This window comes from Formica exsecta, unplaced genomic scaffold, assembly GCF_003651465.1.
Source record: "Formica exsecta isolate Colony F162 unplaced genomic scaffold, ASM365146v1 scaffold44, whole genome shotgun sequence".
Taxonomy (NCBI): domain Eukaryota; kingdom Metazoa; phylum Arthropoda; class Insecta; order Hymenoptera; family Formicidae; genus Formica; species Formica exsecta.
The window spans coordinates 103,086-120,885 of NW_021851634.1; the positions used below are offsets into that span (position 1 = coordinate 103,086).

The 17,800-nt window shown below is 32.4% G+C and overlaps 3 protein-coding genes across 6 annotated transcripts; all 3 read right to left on the reverse strand.

Annotated features, from left to right (window-relative positions):
- Positions 1-4,302: 4,302 nt before the first annotated feature.
- On the reverse strand, positions 4,303-7,837 carry LOC115240529 (GRIP and coiled-coil domain-containing protein 2-like). 3 transcript variants are annotated; one of them, XM_029815736.1, is made up of 5 exons: positions 7,546-7,837; positions 6,700-7,058; positions 6,429-6,572; positions 5,675-5,986; positions 4,303-4,844 (listed from the first exon to the last, which is right to left on the reverse strand). In XM_029815736.1, the coding sequence occupies exons 2-5, from the start codon at positions 7,042-7,044 to the stop codon at positions 4,620-4,622; spliced, it is 1,026 nt and encodes a 341-aa protein (XP_029671596.1). In that variant the 5' UTR covers positions 7,045-7,058; positions 7,546-7,837; the 3' UTR covers positions 4,303-4,619. The 3 variants fall into 3 exon arrangements, with proteins under 3 accessions (XP_029671596.1, XP_029671598.1, XP_029671597.1); XM_029815738.1 differs by having other exon boundaries at positions 6,498-6,572; positions 7,546-7,830; XM_029815737.1 differs by lacking the exon at positions 7,546-7,837 and having other exon boundaries at positions 6,700-7,513.
- A 695-nt stretch (positions 7,838-8,532) lies between these two features.
- On the reverse strand, positions 8,533-11,661 carry LOC115240530 (histone PARylation factor 1-like). Its single transcript, XM_029815739.1, has 5 exons — positions 11,358-11,661; positions 9,980-10,555; positions 9,718-9,866; positions 9,472-9,491; positions 8,533-9,226 (listed from the first exon to the last, which is right to left on the reverse strand). Exons 1-5 carry the CDS (start codon positions 11,493-11,495, stop codon positions 8,925-8,927), a joined length of 1,185 nt encoding a protein of 394 aa, XP_029671599.1. The 5' UTR covers positions 11,496-11,661; the 3' UTR covers positions 8,533-8,924.
- A 1,722-nt stretch (positions 11,662-13,383) lies between these two features.
- On the reverse strand, positions 13,384-17,014 carry LOC115240524 (sorting nexin-2). 2 transcript variants are annotated; one of them, XM_029815730.1, is made up of 8 exons: positions 16,715-17,014; positions 15,510-15,761; positions 15,173-15,419; positions 14,920-15,084; positions 14,689-14,810; positions 14,592-14,600; positions 14,023-14,322; positions 13,384-13,943 (listed from the first exon to the last, which is right to left on the reverse strand). In XM_029815730.1, exons 1-8 carry the CDS (start codon positions 16,814-16,816, stop codon positions 13,596-13,598), a joined length of 1,545 nt encoding a protein of 514 aa, XP_029671590.1. In that variant the 5' UTR covers positions 16,817-17,014; the 3' UTR covers positions 13,384-13,595. The 2 variants fall into 2 exon arrangements, with proteins under 2 accessions (XP_029671590.1, XP_029671591.1); XM_029815731.1 differs by lacking the exon at positions 14,592-14,600 and having other exon boundaries at positions 16,715-17,013.
- Between the last annotated feature and the right edge of the window lie 786 nt (positions 17,015-17,800).

A 17,800-nucleotide genomic window follows, 5' to 3' on the forward strand; every position in this document is an offset into this window, starting at 1 on the left:
GAATATTATTTATTATTATATATAATATTTATCAATCAGATATAAGATGGATATTATAATATGTATATTTTATTATAACCATGTAATATATTAAGATGTAATATATTAACGGTATTCTGTGTATGATGAAGGAATAAGAAGTATTTAAAATAAAAAGATATTTTACTTACATATCAGTGACGTAGTACAATAAGCTTAAATTTCAAAATGCCTACTTCAATGTCTTTATTTCTGATAATAATTCTTCTTTGATAACGGATCTAATTAAATTTAGTAGAGAAAAATACATGTATACTGATATAAATATTATAAGTAAGTCATCTATTCGCGCAATTCACACTCACAAGTTTCTTTAGTTTTACCGCAGCAACGTTGTTAACACTTTTCTTTCGGATTTATTTTTCGTGTCTCAGAGGACAAAATGTTTTTAAGAAATCTCACTGTTATTCGGTTGCTAAGCGCAATATATAATTAAACATTTGATGTTTAATCCCAACGTCGCACGTTGCAACTATACAGGGTGATTCAAAACAACCTTCTGTCCTTACAATGTCATATACTTGACTCAATTCTAAGACGATTTTTCCTTTGCCAAAATTTTTTCCGAGGCTTAGTTTTCAAATTATAAGCCAAAATAGTTAACGAATTACGGGCCGCGTACGCGAGGCAGGCAGGGGCGGCGCAACTCACCGTCCGATGCTGGTGATTACGTGAAGCGCTCGCTGCGATCAACTGTTTGCTACATGCGATGGGTATAACAGAGAAAGACAGAGAGTGAGAGAGAGAGAGAGAGAAAGAGAGCGTGTGTACGATCAGCTGTTTGCCACACGCGATGGTTGTAAAAGAGAGAGAGAGAGAGAGAGAGAAAGGGAGAGAGAGAGAGAGAGAGAGAAAGAGAGAGAGAGAGAAAGAAAGAGAGAGAAAGAGAAAGGGAGAGAGAGAGAATGTGTATGTGTGTGTATACGCGTATACGCACGCGCGCGCGCGTTCTCTCTCACACATACACCCCATCGCATGTAGCAAACAGTTGATCGCAGCGAGCGCTTCACGTAATCACCAGCATCGGACGGTGAGTTGCGCCGCCCCTGCCTGCCTCGCGTACGCGGCCCGTAATTCGTTAACTATTTTGGCTTATAATTTGAAAACTAAGCCTCGGAAAAAATTTTGGCAAAGGAAAAATCGTCTTAGAATTGAGTCAAGTATATGACATTGTAAGGACAGAAGGTTGTTTTGAATCACCCTGTATATAAACAATGGACTATCTCTTCTCGCCGCGCGCTTATACTTGCGCGAATTGACCGTTTTTTGAAAATTATATTCTCATTAACAATAATATATAACGGGCTAGTAGGAGCTGTGCGTAAGATTAAGGACGCAAAATAAATCTAATCATTAAAATTTAATAATTTAATAAATTAAATAAACGTTTCTGTCTATCTTCTGGCCATCTTCAGTCACAAATAAATAAAAGAAAGTCAAATGTCGTCAGTAACTGAAAATTAATACATAATAATCATTGTGATACAAATTTCAAAAGAAAAGTGGATAAAACGGTACATGTAAATACAGACAAAACATACGTTATAAATTAAAAAAGGTCTAATGTTATTATGGTCGGAGTCTAATTGCATCACAATCCAAATAAGAAATTTTATAAACTATACATTGTTATGTAGTTCTTTCGGTAATGCATCTTTATGCACTTTTATGAACTTACTAAGTCTGTTTATTCCCGTGTATGATATTTTTGTGTCTAAATCTTTTGTGGCCTTTTTAAAAAGTTCAGAGATTAGAGGAATGTATGGGATGTTAAAATAAGATATTTTTTCATTATTATTCATATCTGTGTGATTATTTGAAGAGTTAGTGTTTTTATTCGATGTTTTTAAAACGAGAAAATATAAACGTTCCCTCATTACTTGGAAACTGAGAGGGAGTGGATAACCATTATTAAGAAGAATATTAATCACTAGCTCAAGGTTTTTTTGTTGAGATCCCGGATGAGAAAGCGAAAAAGCTCTATTTGTTAGACCGATAATTGTGCCCTTCTTCTGGCATAGGGGCTGCGACTTATTATACTATATCTTAAATTCTGCATCTTTCCTAACGGCCGGAACCGATAGAAAGCTCCACCTGAGATTTGCGTTTTAAGCGCATGATTGATGTTAACATTAGACTCTGAGCATGACGACATTTGACTTTTTTTTAATTTGTAACGTATGTTTTGTCTGTATTTACATGTACCGTTTTATCCACTTTTCTTTTGAAATTTGTATCACAATGATTATTATGTATTAATTTTCAGTTACTGACGACATTTGACTTTTTTTTATTTATCTGTACTGAAGATAGCCTGACGATAGACCGAAACGTTTATTTAATTTATTAAATTATTAAATTTTAATCTTTATATTTATTTTGCGTCCTTAATCTTACGCAAGGCTTCTACTAGCCCGTTATATATTATTATTGTTATTTAACATTGTAAACCTTTATGATTTTTTATTATATTCTCATTAATTATAGCAGAAATTTCAAAATAGTATAAGACTTTCTTATATTCAGTTTAACCCACTACTTGCACACGAGATATAGTTATTACCGGACACCCTGTATACTATGCTTAGGCCCATAGTGCACAAAAACTTAAACAATAAGATATAAACAGTAAACGATCATATCCAAGTATTCTCATGGATTAATTGTAAGACGTAAACAATAAGCACGAAAAAGTTCATTTATTTACTTAAGTTTTTTTTGTATACTGTATGGATCTTAAACCCATATCAGACTATACATTGAAAATTGAAATTGAAGATTCAAGATTGAAATTTGATCAATCACGACAAAGAAATTTTAGTTCTTTTTGTTGTGATTAATCAATTCCAATTTTTGATCTTCATCAATTTTTAATCTTCAATGCATCTGATACAGGCTTTAGAGCCATGGTATACAAAGAAGTCTCATGCTTGTTTCTACGATGATCTAGAATAAAAGAGAATAAATATGAATACAGTTTTTGTCTTATGGCCCTTGTTCATAGTCAAATCTTATTTTGAAAAGTTCAGTTTTAAACCTTAAGTTTAGTTTTAAGACGTCCTCTAATAAAAAAAAATATTTTATAATTTTATTTTTTTAATACTTTGTTTTTCTGTATTTCCTAAATTTTTTATATCAAAATTTAATAAAGTATTGTATTATAAAAATAAAAATAAATACTTCGTCTTTCTTGTGTTTTCTTAATTTTTCATATTAAAATTTAATGAATATATATGCATACAAAAGCACATATTTTTAAATATATCTCTTAATATTATTTTAATAAATATCTTGATAAGTATCTTATTTTCGTAAAGTTTATCCCCAACCAACTCGGCATGTAATATTGCTGAAATACTGTAATGTTTGAAAATGGTACAGAAATATTTCATTAATATTTCAATTGTAACTTTGCATCCGAAATATTTCGGAAATGTACCTGTATCATGTTTTTTAAAATATTGCATTTGCAATATTTCTGAAATCTTTCAGAATGTCCTTTTGTAACTAGTATTAATGTTATAGTTTATTTGCTTACCGCTATGCGGCGCGCTATTCACTGTTTGTACCCGTATTCAAATTTTTGTCATGAGCGTATATAAAGCCTGCAAAATGCGGTTAATAATATTATAATTATTTTTACCAGAATGGAATATTGCAGCAATGTATCAGAAATATTATATGCCGAGTGGGAATATATTATCTTATAAAAATAAAAATAAATACTTCAAGTAACAATTGCCTAAAATAATAATTCTAATATATATTAATAATATTTGTATGTATCTTAGTGACACATATTACACAAAATAATGTTGCAGAAATATTAAAGTATAATATCACATTTTTTATTTTCATGATTCGTTTGACAAATAAAATCATCGGTATCGTCTACTTTGCTTTGCCAATTGCGCTCCACCTTCTATTCCTGATCCTAAAAGGATATGGAAAAAATTTATATATAATTCAATTGTATATAATTCAAGACGTAGCAAGAATTTATATATAATTCAATTAAGAATTCAATTTAGAGATTTTGCGATATTCGTTCACAAAGCATTATATGCATGCTAGTTTCACATGAACTTAAAACTTTTAATGCAAAGTGCAAATTATACACAGTTGACAAAAGTAAATTTCTAACACATACGCAGAAAATTACAAATCTGCTGACAATTCTTGTCTACGTTGTTGTTTCTTGCATTGTATTAAAAATTGCAAAATCATGTGGAACTATATAATTATATAGACTAAAAGTCAATTTTATATTTCCAATTTTATAGTTTTAATTTAATCATCATTACAAGTTAATACAAAAGTATTAATCTGAGACTTACAAATATATATAATACAAGCATCTGTTTATTGCACGAATTGCCAGAATGCAAGTTTAGTATTTTTTGAAAGGCTGGAATTAATTTATTAGGAAATCACATGAGAGAGAAAGAGCGAGGAAATATAGTTTTTATTAACATACTATATTATTTGATAATATATCAGGTAACATATATATACGATGAAAAAGGAATTTGTGTGCCAAATCTATTAACGATGTCGAGGACGTGCAAATAAAAAAATCTTTATTCAGGCGCAGAGGCGGCTGTTTCGAGGGCTCGTTTCTCCGCGGTCAGCAGAGTAATTTTCTCGCCGTATTTCTCACGAAGACTCTGAAATAAGGACAGCTGGGTTTCGTATTCCTTCTTGAGATCCGCGTTAAGTCGCATCGCAGCATCCATTTTACTAATCATCACGTTATGCCGATCGCGTTCCTCGGAGATTTTCTTCTCCATATTATCGACTTCAGTCTACAACGCATATCACATATGTTAGTTCAAAAATATAATAATTCTGGATCACTTTCTCCCTCTATTGACGCACACTTGTCAGCGATGATATAAGAAACACTTTCAAATAGAGATAAGTCAAAAGGAATTAATTCAATTTGTGTATATGTGTACGAGAAGTCTTGATTTGCGAAATCTCGAATTCTTTTTTTCTTGAGTATTTTTCTTTATTTAAAAAAATTTTTTTAAAATAGAAAAGAGAGAACTATTGAAAAGTAGGGCTGTTACTTTTGACAACTTTGAAGAATATATTCGTGCGAATGGCAAATTCATTCAAGAAATGCTATAAATATTATAAATAAAAGAAATTAATTAATATATATGCTCAAAAAATATGTAATTATTCAGCATTAATTATTGCAACATTAGAAATTTGATTCGGATTTTATTATATAATTTTATAAATGTGTACCTTGATAGTAATATCGCGGTACTATTACTATTATATTAAATTAATAATTGTGTAATTTTGATTCTTCGAAGTTTCGAAGATTGAAGTATTAAAGTTTCGAAGGTTCGAAGCTTCAAATCTTCGATCTTCGAAGATTTTAGTGCCAAAACTTCGAGTCTTCAAACCTTCGAAGCTTTGAATGTCGAAGTCTTCGAAGCAAATCACCAGCCTTAATCAAAGAAGGAACTGAGAAAGAATTTTTTTTTCCTAAAAAGAATCTTGTCTTGTTTTTGGATAGTTCTTTTAGATTTTATGTATATTGTATCTCTCTCTAACACATACATATACTGTTGCATATAAATATCGTCAAGGGAATGAGGATAAGATCACCGCGACTCACTTGCAACTGCTTCACTTCCATGTTACGGATCTGCAGCAGATCTCGCGTGATCGATACCACCTCTTTCAACGAAGCCACTTGATTGTTCAGGGCGTTAATCTGACTCTCCTGATTCGTCGCCACGCGATTCCGCTCCTCGTACATCAATGCGGTCTGCGCCAGCTGACCGCGCAATTGCTCCACCGATTGTTGCAGAATGTCTTCGGCATCATCGTGATTTGTTATTGCCTCACAGGACGCCTGCAACGCGGCCAGCTTCATCTCCGTTTCTTCCAGCTTCTTTCGATAATCATCACGCTCCTTCGTTCTTTTCTATCGGAAGATCATAAAACAATCATATCAGTTGATATCAGATTCTTATGTAAAAGTTGAAAGATCCACGAATCTTTAAACAGCTTGTATCGAAAAAGGCAAGATTCTGTTCTGATAAAATGATTTTTTGTAGAAAAATTATAGGATTTTATATACAATACTATTTCCCTAACGATACACATATCCAAAAGACATCCACAGGATGTGTGTTGTTAGTGTTGGATTGATTACTAATAATGTTATATATATATATATATAACAGTTTTAACAATTTTAATTATAATCTTAAATAAAATAATTAAAAACTATAACAAATTATAACAGAAAAATAATTTAAAAGACATAATTTATTTGGAAGTTTTATGAGAAGAGCTATATGCATATAGCAAAGATGCAGGAAATGACCAGATAATTCTTTACTAAGAATATGATGAGATTTAACTCCATTATCATGCTGAGATGAATCGTTTCTTTCAGGACAGTCATCCGCGTTCTCCCCGAATTTTCTCACCCGCACTTCTGCCTCCAGATCGGATATACGCGTCGCGTTGTCGTTTCTCGCATTAAGCTTCGATGAGTTATCAGCCTAGATACAACGGGAGAACACGATTGATAAAGAAATAATAATTAAAAAAAATAATTAGAATAATAATTTAAAAATCTACAGTCGATTATAATCCATAATCCGATTATTTGTTCTTTCTTTTTTTCACCTTCTTTTCAGATCTCGAATGCGGCATTTTTTTATTTTGAAGAGCGATTTCTTCACTTTGAAATAAATTTTTAACTTCGGATTCTTGCGCGTCGATAAATATCGCAGCTTTTTCTGTAGCTATCTCTTCGCCGAGTGTGTCATTTATTGTCGCTTCTACCAAAGGCTCGGTTTCAGCCTGTACATTTAAGGTCGATACTGAAGCTTCTTCCGCGGCTACAGTTTCATTATCGGAACATTTCGACTCAATAGTTGATAGCGAAATTGCGTCATCGGCACAATCGGTATTTTTTACGAAGGGTGCATCTCCACCGGCCGTAGGATCTGTTTTACTTAATTTCGACATATCTCTCCTTCTTTCTGCAAGAATGACAATTAATTAGTGATTTCAATCCCGATGATAAAGTCAATGCCGTAGCGTCGAGTCGCAAGAAGAACAGAAGAACGCGAGAAATGATACTATTTTTTTGTTACGCTTTCCACGTGTCGTATTTCAAGCGAATAAAAAATGTGTGTGTCACGCATCTTCGTTAAATATCATTTCATATTAAATATATGTTATGGATTATCGAAGCTATAAGAAACTATAAGAAGCTATGACTCTTGCGCTTTAATATGATATTCGCACTCTCAGTTATGTGATGTAAACAATTTGTGTTTACGGAAATTGAACATCAATTAATTTTGTTATATATACGTTCCTCGCATTAACAGATATTAATTAATTTAATTAAATTTAGTGATACGATTCTTTCGAAAGTATTAATAATTCCTTTCCTGATTCTTAAACAGAAATTGTGACGCTTATCTAAATAGCCTACTGATGTATGTATCGAGAATGATTTACTTGTTAGAAGGACAGTGCACGTGTATGTGTGTCTGGTATTCTTTATCAAAGAAACACTTTCATCGAAACTTCACTGTTAACCGGAGCGACTGGACATCGACGACTAAGTAGAAGCGTAAGATATTTTTGGCTGCTCGCCGTTCGTTCTATTTCGAGTTACATATCTCAGCAGTTTATAATGATATTCATACGCTCAGTTATGTGATATACACAAATTGCGTTTACGGAATATTTTTATACGTTTCTCTCATTTAACGTATGTTCATTCATTTAATTTAAATGACATTTAAAATTACAAAATGCAAAAATTCAGATATATATTAAATATTTATATCTTAAAAAATATATATTATCATCAAAGTATTAAAGAAATTCAATTAAATAATCGCCGATTTTACATACACCGAAATTTTATTTTATTAGATAAAGAATTATTCTTCATCAAAAATATTTTTTTAATAAATCCTCAAAATAGTATTAACGTGCGAGATGAATAGTGTTATTTCGTTGTCATCCATCCAATTCAAAATGTTTAATCCGAGACGAAATCAAAGATGAAAGCTACTCGTGCGCTCGAAATAAATTGAATTTTTCCGAGAGAGCTTCTTACTGGAAGGTCTAATATCCTCACTTCTTATCTATTGTCTTCGCAATGCGAAGTATATGAGGCGGTATTTTTCGAAACATAATATTAACAGCCGATACATGATGATTTTTTAACAATACACATCGTATTGAATAAGGAACTTTTCGAACTTTAAGTTGAATGTCTTATTGAATTATCTGATTTTTTACGTGATATATTGAACTATCTATCTTTTACGACACTTCTTTTTCAACGATATGTTGCACTCTTCTTATGCACATACACACATTTAGAAATTCATTAAAAATTTTAGAAAAACTTTAGAAGTCTAGATGTAGACTTACATTGTTATATAAGGATACATATAGAGAAAATAAAAACAATCTCCGATAAATATATAGCATCACAGCTTTCAGTATAATTGTAACGTGAACATAAATTTATTATATTTTAGTTTGTTTTTTCATAAAATTATTTTATTTTTTTAAATTCGTATAAATGATCTTATAACCATTATTAAATAGTATTTAACATTTTTTTCACAATTTTTTTTCTTCGACATTTGGAAAGCATCATGGTATCCGCATCAACTAATTAGAAATCTTTTTTAAAAATTTCTAACTTTTCTAAAAATTTTAAACAAAAATTTGTCATCTGTTCATTCAGAAAGGGCATTAGAACAGACTCTAAAACAATAGCCGATATAATCAAGAGAGATATTGAAAACACGATATATATAAAAGTTATAATTGTTCTTTTTTTTATATAAATATATAATCAAATAGTTTTTTTTTCAAATCACACTTAATTCGCAACCTCTCTTCCTGTCTCTCAAATGTGCTTTAAGTATCTTTAAAAACTGCAGCCTTTGTAAATGGGTATAGGCAATGGATAGCATTTGTAAAACCGTTGTTTGAACGTGAATGCCGCCGTTTGAAAAGAGATCGTGTCCTAGCTCCAAACAAGTGCCAAAGTCGCATTCGTCCGCGGCTATCGTCGCTAATCTTACGATCTCGTCAAGTTTCGCGAACGGCGTCTTTCTCTCATCCGAAGTACCAGATTCTTCTATCTGTTTTAATATCTTTTGCAAATCGTCTGTAACATACCGATAAGAAATTTATTCGAATCAGCACTCAGTTACAAAATGTAATCAAACTACGAGGGCTGTATGATAAGTACCCGTGTTAGGGAAGGAAACGCATTTAAAAAAAAAATTTTTTTATCTATTCCTCAACATAGTCTCCTTTCAGCTCGATACACTTACAAGGAACCTTCGGCAACGCGAAAATTCAAGAAAATCTGAAACTTTGCATAATTATAGAGTAGTAGTCCCTAATAACAAAACGATTTTTTGTTGGTGCTAAAAATCGGTTTCAGGGGTGAAAACAACCCCTTAGAAAAAATCGGTTTTTACATTCCGAAGCGAATATTATTGAAACAAAAAGAAATATGAAAAAATTGTTTAAACAAAAGTTTTATGGTTTCAAATGTACTTTACAATGGCGTATCTGGATTTTAAATTTTTCGAAATATCCCTATATATATATACTATATATTAGTTTTCTCGAAATTTTCAGTCTACTTACTCGATAGCACCAAATATATTTTCTGCAACAGACTCAAATATGCAGTTTATATTTGCTCGATTTTTTGCTACAAACACAGGTTTCTCCGTAGCGGTATCTCGCCAGTAACCATAATGTAACTCTTCCTTGCCATCGCATTTTATAATGGTCTACAAATAACATTTTTGTTAGATTTGTATTTTTATACAAATAACATTTACAAACATAATGTTATTCTCATGGATGTTAGTTGTTGAGAATAAATGTTGTTCATCATACAAACCTGAAATTCTGGAGGATCATAATAATATCTCCAGTGTATCAAGTATTTTTCTTTATCGCTCGCACTTTCAAAATCTTTTATTTTACCGTCCAGCACGTCGTACGGACCGACAAGTTTTAAGGAAACCGATTTACATGCCAGAAGAGGATTATCTTTCGATATACTTTTACAAAATTCGTAAAACTGAAAAAAATCGATTGGCATCTCGACCAGGAATAGATCCATAATAATTTTTTCAGCATCAGACATATTATCGGCATTGGATGTCGATAATATATTCTCAACTACGCTGCACTCGACTGATTCAAGTGAACAATCATACTGCTTCGATGATGTCTGCACAACTATCATATCTTTATCTGACACTTCTGTTTTCACATTAAAGTTTTTGTTACCATCCTCGTTGCTGTTCCTGATGTTGTTTCTCTCCGGACTCGGGGACATATCGTGCAAATTTTTTTGACAGAACTCAGATATCTTTTGCAATTTTCTCTGTGGACTTTTCCTCTTCTTATCATCTTTAAGGGGATTTTTTCTCTTTATGCTGGTACTCGTTTTCTCAGCTCTTTGATTCATCTGCAATGTTCTTAAAAGGTAAATAATAGCGATTACGTATTGATATATCAGTTAACTTTAATGTATCTCTCAATTCATAGATTTCTATATATTATATATTACAATATAATATTTTAATCATATTATATAGAATTCTATAATACACAGGGTGTTTTAGAAATACTTCAACAAACTTTGAGGATGAGCTCTCCACACAAAAACAAATGTCATATAAACATAATCCGAAAATGCCTGGTTTAGCATTTGAATGATAATGAGTTATAATCGAAAAATTACATTCAATTCAGTACCATGGACTGACCTAAGTCCATTATATTTTTATCTATGGGGACACTAAAAAGTCCTAGTTTATGTAACTGAAATTGCAGATAAAGAGACGCTTCATAAATGCATTTTAGATGCCTGCGAAACCATTCGCAATCGTCATGAGATCTTTGAAAGAATGCAACAGTCCATGATCCGATGTGTTCATGCTTGCATTCAAGCAGATGGAGGACATTTTGAGCATTTGTTATGAATTGTGAATAGATAAACAATTGAAAGATGAAACAACTGAAGATGTATTACATTGGTCATTATAGATATATTCTATCAGTTTTTGTCGTTGAAATCTTTCGATTATAACTCATAAACCAGGCATTTCCGGACATATGTTTATATGACATCTTTTACTTGTTTTTGTGTGGAAAACTAATCCCTAAAGTTTGTATTTCTGAAACATCCTGTATATAGAGCGTATCAATTATTGACGATTTGTATACTGTTTTTTGCGAATTAAGAGTTGTATGTAAGAGTACGATACCATTTCTTTTTTTGGCGGGTGTTTGTACTTGCTATGATGCTGCGGATTTTTCTGATAACACTTTACACCGAATTGACAAGGAATTCGCGGATCGTCTTTATACATCTGAAGTTGAACGTTCTCGTTATCGGACGACATCGTACACGTAATATAAAAGATATATTATATTATTCCACTTTTCATTACATTATCATAAAATTTAGAATCTCTACGTACGTGTAACTAATGCGCTATCACTATCGAGCTTATGGCTGCGTTCCGATATTCATTGCCAACTCCCAGTACTGAAAATCTATAGTGTACGTGACGTAAACTATAGATTTTCTGTACTGGCAGTGAATATCGGAACGCAGCGCAGCCTAAAGCCCGTATCATTCTTCTTCTTCGGTTTGATTGGCACTGGTTAGGTAATAACCCACCACTCGGCCAGGTGAGAACGGTTAAGTGAATAATTAGATTTGAGAGTATAAGCAAAAATCCTCTCTAGAGAGGATTAAATCCAAAAAAGCTTTTAGTTATAAGATTTCTAGAGATTTCAATAAAATTCTTCAAGACTCTAAAAATCCTCTAAATAATAGCCAATGATTGCTTATCTAGTCAAGATACGATTCAAGATATTTATTATGGAAAAATTAAAATATCATTTTATGTAGGTGTAATATAAAAAAATTTTTAATATTAAAAAAATTGTAAAATTAGTTTTTAAATACTAAAAAAAAATAAAACCGGTATATCGATTTTTCGATTTTTCTTTTGCAACAATCGATTATTTAGTATCGATTTTTTTCATTTTTATTAATTCTTTCCATATCGGTTTTTTCTTCAAAATCGCGCATCGCTAGTTCTGATACTTCACGTCACGTTACGTAAAGTCGATCATAATTAGCCGCATATAAAACAAGAGTGTTTTAGGTTTTACGTCACTTCACGCCCCGTCGCGTCCCGTTACGTCAAGTTCATCGTAATCCCGGCATAAGGCTGCGGTCGGGAAGACGCTAGAAATGCTTCGAAGCGTTTGATTGACCAATCAGGACAATAAGAGTAAAGATTTCTTTATTTTGATTGGTTAATGCAATGCTTCGAAGCGTTTGATTGGCCAATCAGGATAAAAAGAGTAAAGATTTATTTATTTTGATTGGTTAATGCAATGCTTCGAAGCATTTCTAGCGTCTTCCCGACCGCAGCCTTAGGGTGCCATTACATGGAACGCGGAACGAGAGTGAAACCAATCGCGAGCATTCTGCAGTTTTTGTTACGCTCGCGATTGGTTCCCTTCTCGTTCCGCGTTTCCGCGCTTCATGTAATGGCACCCTAAGTCTGTTCATTTCGACGATACTTTAATTCTTTTTCCGACGTTTGAAAATTTGCACCTGTTGCATAGCAAATAGATTTTGTGCACAAAAAAGTAAAAAAATACAAATATACATTTAGACTTTGAGACAAGAATAAAATTAAAGTATAGTAAAAAACAAAAATTGCAAGTAAAAGATTATTATTCTACATATTCATATCTCTCTGTCTTCCCTAATATAATATATAGTTATAAATAAAATTATATATATATATATATATATATATATATTATTTTTATTCTTTAATAATTATTTTTGCGCCTGCAAAAATATTGTATAATACAGACTATAAAACGTAAATTGTATAGAAAATTTCTGTAACATTTAATGTTATTCTGGTAATTACATTTGTAATAAATTCAATTCTTAATCCAATTTAGATATTTATAATTTGAAAAAGAGGAAAACTATGTTTATATAACCGTATATATATATAATTGATCTTTATTATATCCTGTAACATTTTTTAACAAATTGTATAATTTTATATATATAGTTATGTATAATATGTATATAATATTAGTAATCATAAAGAATGAGAATATATACTATATATGTATAATTGAAGTGTAATAAAAATCTGAAACTTTTTTAACTAAATTCGTACAACTAGAATATTTTCAAATTAATCGAAACAGTATCTTCTAATCTTAAATGCACGTGTGCGCTCCTACTTTTTTTTCGTATATAACTGTTCTTTCTACCAAGCTTAAGAATCCTCTTAATAAAAAGAATATTGCTATGCTCATCGATACTGAACGAATAATTTAAATCCATAAACAGCATATAAATTACTTGTTTAACATTATGCGTTAGGTAGATATCGGCCTTATTATCATATTAAAAATGTATATTACTCTTTTTTTCTTCAACACGAGGAATGTGTTTACGCCACCGCTCGTGCCTCCGGCAAGAAGCTCTCCCAATACTTGACGAGTTGATTCTGGTGTTGCAGCATAGACTCCAGATACTCAATTAGCTGCTTCTTAAAATCTTGCACTCTGACCAATTCAAAACGTTCGACTTCCTCTTTTATCATTTTCGAGATATTATCGAATTCTTCCTGACCTCTATCCACCTTTGCCTCCCATTCTATGACTTCAGTAGCCGCTTGACTCGTCTTGTCCGTCCGGCCGGATTGCTCGAGCCGCGCTTTTTGCTCGCGCTTCTTGTTCAACATCATTTGAGCGTGCTGCCAATTTTGAAAGACTTTCACTCTCTCATGAAAAACATCCTGCGCAGAGGAACATCTCGTATAAAGAATGTAACTAAAATGAAGAACATAAATACAATCGTAAATCGTAAACACCAACTTTAATTGCGCCAATGAGCGCAACGTAATCCCTCAACATTTCTCCAAATTGATAGAGATCGCTGTTGCTTTGCGTCTTCCTGATGACCTCGACTTTTTCTAGAGTTTCGGCCAATTGTGCTAATGCTCTGCCGAGCGATGCTCCCGGTTCACCATGACCAAGGACGGCAATCGATTTTGCCGTAGCGCCGGTACAGTTTGCTAATTCTCTTCTTTGATTTGTTAAGCAATCGACCGCGGAATGCAACGCGCGTAATTGAATATCAAGGGAATCTATTTGCGATGTTTTCTCTTCAAACCACTGTAAAGAAATATAGATAATCGTCTTCACTCAATCTTTTTTCAAACAGTTTTGTATATTTTATATGTTTATATAATAGATAACTGTTGTTGCCAAATAGGCAGACATTATTTTAAATTTTATATATATTTGACACTATGTACCACATTATGTAATAATTTATCACAATATAATTGTAACTTTAAGTGTGTTTAGAACATGTGTGTGAATTAGATTAAAATACTAATAAACAATATTCAAATCAACATGTTGATTTCAAATGAACGTACCTTACTTTCCTAATGCAAGCAACAAAAAGTCATTTCACGATACTTTATAGGAAATACATGCAAGAAGAAATATATGTTTATATTGAAGAAATCTCACCATATCGCTTTCATCCATTTTGTACGTTATCTTGTTAACAGTTTCTCCGACTTTGTTGAAAAGTCGCATCACTCCTTTGCCACTTAATGCGGATGTATTGGTAGCCTTAGGCAATTCTATATCTATAAAAGAAAATTAAATATTAATTTGAAAATATTTTTTCTTTTCATACAGAAGAAACATAATTTTTCAAAACGCTTATGTAATTTAGTAAGAGATATTATTACTTACCAGCTTCTAAAAATTCTCTGAAATCAGGATCAATACTCAGAACAGGATGTGCAGCTGTTCTGTTCAAGTATCTCTCGAGAGCTGCTCTACGTCGTTCAAGAAATTCAGTAGAACTCGAATTTTGTTCTTGACTCTTATCTCCAGACATTTTAATTTTTGTCGTTCCTATTAATGTATATATAATATACATGCAATTCTTCGTAATTTTTCTATAATTATGCAAACAAACTACAAAATTAAATTATATTCCTACCAATAACGCTTTTTTCTGGGGCTGGTGGAATTATCCTGCCGTTTCTAAGATATTTTTCTGTCAATTTGTCATGAAGACCTAGAAAATCACTGAAACGTCTAATCACACTAAAGTTCCTTTTTTTAAAGATAAGCATATTCGTCCTTGTTTCAACTTTATATGCAACATAGGCGCCCATTCCATCACCTATCTTTTGAGGAGAAGTGACAGTAATCTTTAAGAAAACTTCAGATGCATCTGCTGGAACCTATATTACATACATATAAAAAATAACATAGTATTCAAGTTATTTAATAGCAATTTAAGTCACAATTGTATTAATACAATTTTAATATACCTCTTCTAAAGACCGAGAGTGGATAATGTTTGTAGATAGTGTATCTGCATTATCATTGATAGGAACGTCATGAAGATCGCCGATATCTGTATTCATCGGTCCTAGTGGAGGACTCAAGGGACCTGGAGCTGGACTGGACATGGAGGAAAATGAATTCTCTTCTGGTGCATCTCGCAGAGATAGCTTCGGCAATTCCGCTTGAATTTTGGACACTCCATTGTAAGGTGAAATATCCTCCAATTGGCTCTGTTCCTATAAATATATTGATGTTACCACAATCTGTGTGCGAGTTTACAAACTTTGGTCTATGCATGTCACAATGAATTATTGTAATGTTTCTTATCGTGAGTCTTATGTGTGATGGCAAAATTATCAATCGTGTAGAAACATTACTCCATTGGATATTGAAACCAATGTAATTTTGACGAGATTAATTTTTTCTTCCACATTTATACAGGATGTTCAAAAAAGGTGGTACTAAATTTTAGGAGTATGTAATACTTGTAAAAATAAACCAGTCTTAATAAGTAGTACTCCAAAAACCATTTATTGCCAAGTTATAAAGTATTTTCTATTATTAAATAAATTCTATCTATAGCAGATGTTCAATATGTCCTCTGTTCATTCCAACACATTATTCGGCATGCTTTCTCATTGAAGATCAAACATGTTTAAAAATGCCAGGTTTATTTCATATTTGTTGACAACAGTTTTTAATTTTCTGTATCAGTTCATTCTGTGTCAACTGATGTGGCGTATATCATTCTCTTTAAATATCCCCATAAATAAAAATCTAATGGATTTAAATTCGGTGAGCGAGGTGACCATGCAACTGGACCGCCACGTCCTATCCATTTTTCTTGAAAATAATACAATCATACAATGCATACTCGAAATGAATTCTATATCTGTAATAACAAAAAATGCTTTATAACTCGGAAGTAAATGGTTTTTGGAATACTACCCATTAAGACTTTTTGGATTGTTTTTACGAGTATTACATACTCCTAAAATTTGATAAAATCTTTTTTGAACATCCTATATAGATGGGAAAAAATTATCGCGTGTCATTACAGAATAAATACAGATCGCATTCTCTCACGAGTGTCTCGCAACATCGCACGAGGCACGAACTCCTCGTTCGATTATATTATTCCAGTCCTAATTTCGATTCCTAATGTCGATCGTTTCTATCTGGCGGATACCTGGACCGCGGACGCGAAGATATCCTCGTCGTCGTCCTCCAGATCATCCAATTTTGTCTCGTTCGTGTCGAATAGTGGCGGCGATTCCATCATATCGGCCATCTTAGCAATTCTGTCAAGCAAATTACACTCTCTTTCGTTGGTTCGCCGGGGATCGGCCCCTCCGAACGATGTTTATGTCAACGACGTCAATTATTGCTATCGAGGCGATATCGGCATTATCGGCTCGCGGACGGCACGGGACTATCCGTGCGACGCTGCGACGCATCGTTCATTAAAATTCCATTATTATCCGCATGTCGAACGCGATAGGTCCGTTCGTATTAACGGCGCTTCCTATATCCTATTTAAGCCCGTATCAGATAACGCATTTGAAGATTAAAGATTGAAGATTAAAAATTGGAATTTAACCGATCAGAATAAAGAAAAATAAATTTTTTTTCTTTCGTTTGGTCAATTTTTAATCTTCAATCTTCAATCTGAAGCCTCAATGTATAATCTGATACGGGCTTTAGAGGAATTTTATAGCGTTTTCGAATGAACGGGTTAACCCAACCCGGTTCAATTAATCACTATATTTTACTATAAATTCAAGCCTTTTATTGGCAGAGACGATGCAATGACGTCATTAATCGCTCTGAAAGCGATTAAACTTGCTACGTTCGAAAACGCTATTATATTCCTTTTACAGCTGCGCTTCTCTCCTACATCTTAATTTTTTTTTGTCATTGTCTCCTTATCCCTTCGATGCTGAAAGATGTATTTATTTCATTTTATGCGTCCTGTGGAAAGTATACAATGAAATAAATACATATTGTTACGTTCGCGCTGGACGTTCGGTGTTATGTTCGCGCTGGATGCTTGGCGAGACATACCATACAGCACAGAACATTGCAATTACATTGCAGCAATGTTACAATCTTGCAAGTTGCAATGTAATATTGTTGAGAAAAATAAAAAATTTTATAACATAATTCTTTTTTTCTTGGCCCAATTCTTTACATCATTATTTTTGTAGAATATATTTGTACAACTTTTTTTGTTAAAATATTTTTATAACTTTTTATTTTCAATAATTTATAATAA